Consider the following 4050-nt stretch of genomic DNA (forward strand, 5'->3'; position numbering starts at 1 on the left):
TCGGCAGAAGATAGGCGGAGGTGGGAACCCTGCCGTCAGCACCAGCATGGCGGGAGTGGGCGAGTGCCAGGCTGTACAGGATCTCTGCCCCCCTGCACACGGACAGAGTCACTGAGGGTCCCTGCTCCGGTGCCCCAACACTCTGGGCCGACCAGTGCCAGAACGGAGGGCAGAGGAGGAGCAGCCAGCCCAGCGTGCCCTGGCGCCTGGTGCCCAGCCCGTGTGCTTTCCATGCACAGGGGGCTGGCCTCGGGGAGGGCTGGCGGGCACTGGGAGAGGGCTTGTCATTGCCTGGGCCACCCCCAGCGTGCTGGGCGCAGTCTGGGGGACTGCGGGGCCCCTGGGTGCTGCCCGGTCAACCCTTGCCTGTGCCCCCTGCACAAAACCCCTGCCCCAGGCCCAGCCCGAGTCCCCTCACCGGAGGTGGGCCTCCAGCACCCGGTCCAGGCTCTTGTAGAAAGGCCGGGAGGGGTAGTAGCCTGTCCAGTAGTGATCCTCCCGGTCCGCCTAGGAGAAGAAATCCCCACTCAGCACTGGGAACCCAGGTGGCTTCATCCCCGGCACGATGCCCACCTTCTTGTACAGAGCGTCAAAGTAGTCAGAGAGTGTCCCAAACTGTGCCTGCAGGATGGCACACGCAGCTCTGAGTACGCCGGGGAGCTGCCATGGCAGTAGTAGCCTGTCCAGTAGTGATCCTCCCGGTCCGCATAGGAGAAGAAATCCCCACTCAGCACTGGGAACCCAGGTGGCTTCATCCCCGGCACGATGCCCACCTTCTTGTACAGAGCGTCAAAGTAGTCAGAGAGTGTCCCAAACTGTGCCTGCAGGATGGCACACGCAGCTCTGAGTACGCCGGGGAGCTGCCATGGCACTCGTGACCAGGGGCTCCCACCATACCTTGTGGCACTGCTCTCCTCCTGACTGGGCTCTGCATGTGGCCTTCCCACAAGCTCTTTGTGTGGGGCCCTGCTCCCCCCAGCCCTCTGCGCTGCCCCAGACCTCCCTGCACATACCTGGACATGGAGGTTGGGCCGGGAGTTGAGGAAGTCAAAGATGCGCTGGTAGTTGAGGAACTGAGCATCCCACTCCTGTGGCTTGTCGTAGCGGAAATCATCTCCCAGGGGCACCAGCAGCACCTTGCTGCGGTACAGCTTGGACTTCTTGCGGTACTGGTCCAGCAGCAGCTGGGATCTGCCAAGGGGGGCTTAGGGCATGAGGCTGGCTCCTGGACAGGGCCGTGGGGCTCAGAGCTGCTTGCCCCTGCCCCGGGAACTCACCGCTCTGCCACGTTGGCATCAGTGATGGCTCGGGGAGGCACCTTCCACGGGCAGTTGATCCGGCCACCCGGCAGGCGCTTGAAGTCAAACTGGCAACAGATCTTGGGGTCTGGCCCACAGGTGTGCGGTACGTCGTAGCTGTAGAAGGGCATCATGTGGCAGAAGATGTCGGTGCTGGCATCTGGGTCTGTGGGGCCAAGGACAGATGATCACCAGCAATGGCCCTCCTTTGCCTATCCCCAAGCAGGTGTGCCCACAGGCACGTGGGCGTGGGGATCACTGCTGGGGCAGAGCAGATCTGGCACATAGGCTCATGCTCTTGGAGCCCAGAGAGCACCACAGCCTCCCCTGGAGCACTGGGCACAGAGTGGAGTCACCCTGCGGCTGTCCTGCAGGGCAAAACCACTGCCGGGCAGAGCCATCGCCTCCTGGTGCTCAGCTCGCCATCCACACAGGAACATGGTTGGTAGCTGTTCCCTGCCACCACCTGCCCTGGCAGGGCCCCCTCTGCAGTCCCCTCCCCAGCAGCCCCTCACCCCATGTCTGTCTCCACATGAACTCCAGGTTCTGGGTGGCAGCAAAGTGCTTCTTGATGGCATAGTGCACGCGCTGGATGAGCATGCCCGTCAGGTTGGAGCGCTTTAGCAGGTAGGGCATGGTGGAGCTGTGCCCAAAGGGGTCGACGGCCCAGCCCGACCGAGGCGTCACACCTGGGGGCACAGAGACCTGTCAGCCCCACACTGGGCCCAGCAGCACCTCCCATGAGCAGGCTCCTGCCAGGGAAGGGTATGCCTGCTGGTGCATGAAGCAGGACCCCACCAGCATCCTGCCCCTCCTGCCCGGCATCCCACCCAGTTCTCACCAATGTTCTTCTCCAGCCACTGGTGCCCCTCGATCAGCTGGTCGATCATGGCAAAGTAGTGGGAATTGGCCTCATCAGGCATCACCCAGCCACCTGTCACCATCTCCAGCTGCCCGTTGCCAACCAGCCTGCAAGGGGGACACACGAGATGTGATCAGAGCCCTATGGCAAGCTGTGTGTCCGTGGCAAAGCCTCCCCCCGTCATGGAGACACCTAGGTCCAGCCGCAGCCTCTGCAACCACCGGCTGCTGTGCAGCACTCACATTGTCCCCACGCACAGCCCCAGACAGACGTCCCTCCACAGCATCACGCTGGCCGAGGCCCCAGCCTCACACAGGCCAATGCCTTCTGCTGTGCCCTGTAGCCCATGTTCCCTGTGTCCTTTACCCCCAGCCCTCCCAGGGCAGGGGGAATGACAGGGGGGCCCTCTCCCACCACACAGTCCTGCTCTCCAGGTCTCCCACCCCCTGAGGGTGCCCTGGGCCTTGCAAGGCGCTGGCCCCACTCAGGCTCTGCAGCAGTGCTTGGGGTTACAGCAATAAGAGGGAGTTTCCCAGCCCCATGAGCACAGGGAGCAGCGCAGGGTGAGATCTGCCTCCCACAGCCCCTCAGGCCCCTGCTGCAGAGGCCCCAGTGCTTGCAGCACCCTGGCTCTCACTGCACGCTGCTGTGGTTTTGACACCTCAAAGCCCTAAGAGGTTGCTGGCAGTGCCAGGGCACCCCATGGCGAAGAGTGCAGAGCCCACAGATGCTGCACTGCAGCAAGGGCAGCCTTCGTCTCCCCAGGGCCCTTCCCTCACGCACCCTGTGCTCACAGTCGGCATGCCTCCTGCAGTGCCCTGCCTCCGGGCAGAGACCGTGCTGGGCACTGGGGCCAGGCGGGCAGCCCTACCTCCGCACCGCAGCCTGCTTCTGGGCACTGATGTTGTCCCACCACTTGGAAAAGAAGGAGATCTCGGACCAGATGAAGCGCCGGCGTGGGTCCTCCTGCATCTTCAGCACCATGCTGTTGAGGATGTGCTGCGTCTGGTCATAGTAGTACTTGTCAAAGGTCTTGATCCAGCCTGCCAGCACACGTGGAGCGTCACTGTGGAGGGCCCAGCCCTTCTCTGCCAGTAGTGCGGGGTGGCAGGGTCTGGGCTAGCCGTTCCCCTCCCCTGCCTGCCTTTGCCTGCCACTCACCTGGGTCGTTGTGGGAGTGTGGCACCACAAACACCTGCAGGGGCTCAGCATCCCACTCATTGGGCTCATAAGTGATATCGAAGCCCTGCTTCCACACGCCACCATCCTGGTTGTCAAAGGGCAGCAGGGAGTACACAGCCAGCATCTGCCAGTTGGGAGACAGGACTCAGGGCAGACACCAGATTGAGAAACCCCCAACCAAGTAGGGCCAGGACCCCACGGACGCCCTGGTATGGACACCCTCACGCTAGCAGAGATGGGCCCTGAGCCGCTGGGCCGAGATGCTGACCCCTCACCTGCAGGTCTGGGCTCTGGCCCTTGCCCGTCAGGGCAAACTGGCAGTCCTGTGGGGAGATGGAGAGGAAGCTCGGGCGACTCTCAGGGGGCAGCACCCAGGAGCCATTGGGCATGTGGCGGGGCGATGCCGGCTGCCCCTCTGCGTGGGCCGTCAGCTCCAGCACTGAGTCCTTGATGTGGCTGATGATCTCGTGGTTCTCCTCCAGCAGCTGCTCCAGCTGCTCAATGCGGTTCTGCAGCACCGAGATCTGACTCTGGGGACACAGATGCCACAGTGAGAGCCTCTGGTGCCCTTTGCCAGGCGGGTCCCGTCCCCCACATGCACTGACACCAGCAGGAAACAAGTCCCGGCCCAGGCAACCAAATAGCCTCAGGCTGTGCCAGCTGGCCCCCACTAGGCCTGGCCTGCTTGCCCACTCTCCTGTCCCCACA

General features: G+C 63.5%; 1 protein-coding gene across 1 annotated transcript in view; it reads right to left on the reverse strand.

Annotated features, from left to right (window-relative positions):
• MAN2A2 (mannosidase, alpha, class 2A, member 2) overlaps positions 1–3872 on the reverse strand; it is a gene marked incomplete at its 5' end in the record, with an annotated part of 8926 nt that extends 5054 nt beyond the window's left edge. The window contains 9 exon segments of the mRNA XM_010291478.1: positions 7–92; positions 419–621; positions 1014–1191; positions 1278–1464; positions 1814–1987; positions 2140–2267; positions 3032–3203; positions 3322–3466; positions 3618–3872. Coding sequence (XP_010289780.1) covers positions 7–92; positions 419–621; positions 1014–1191; positions 1278–1464; positions 1814–1987; positions 2140–2267; positions 3032–3203; positions 3322–3466; positions 3618–3872 — 1528 coding nt within the window.
• Positions 3873–4050: the final 178 nt, after the last annotated feature.

Source organism: Phaethon lepturus, unplaced genomic scaffold (assembly GCF_000687285.1).
Source record: "Phaethon lepturus isolate BGI_N335 unplaced genomic scaffold, ASM68728v1 scaffold38547, whole genome shotgun sequence".
NCBI lineage: Eukaryota > Metazoa > Chordata > Aves > Phaethontiformes > Phaethontidae > Phaethon > Phaethon lepturus.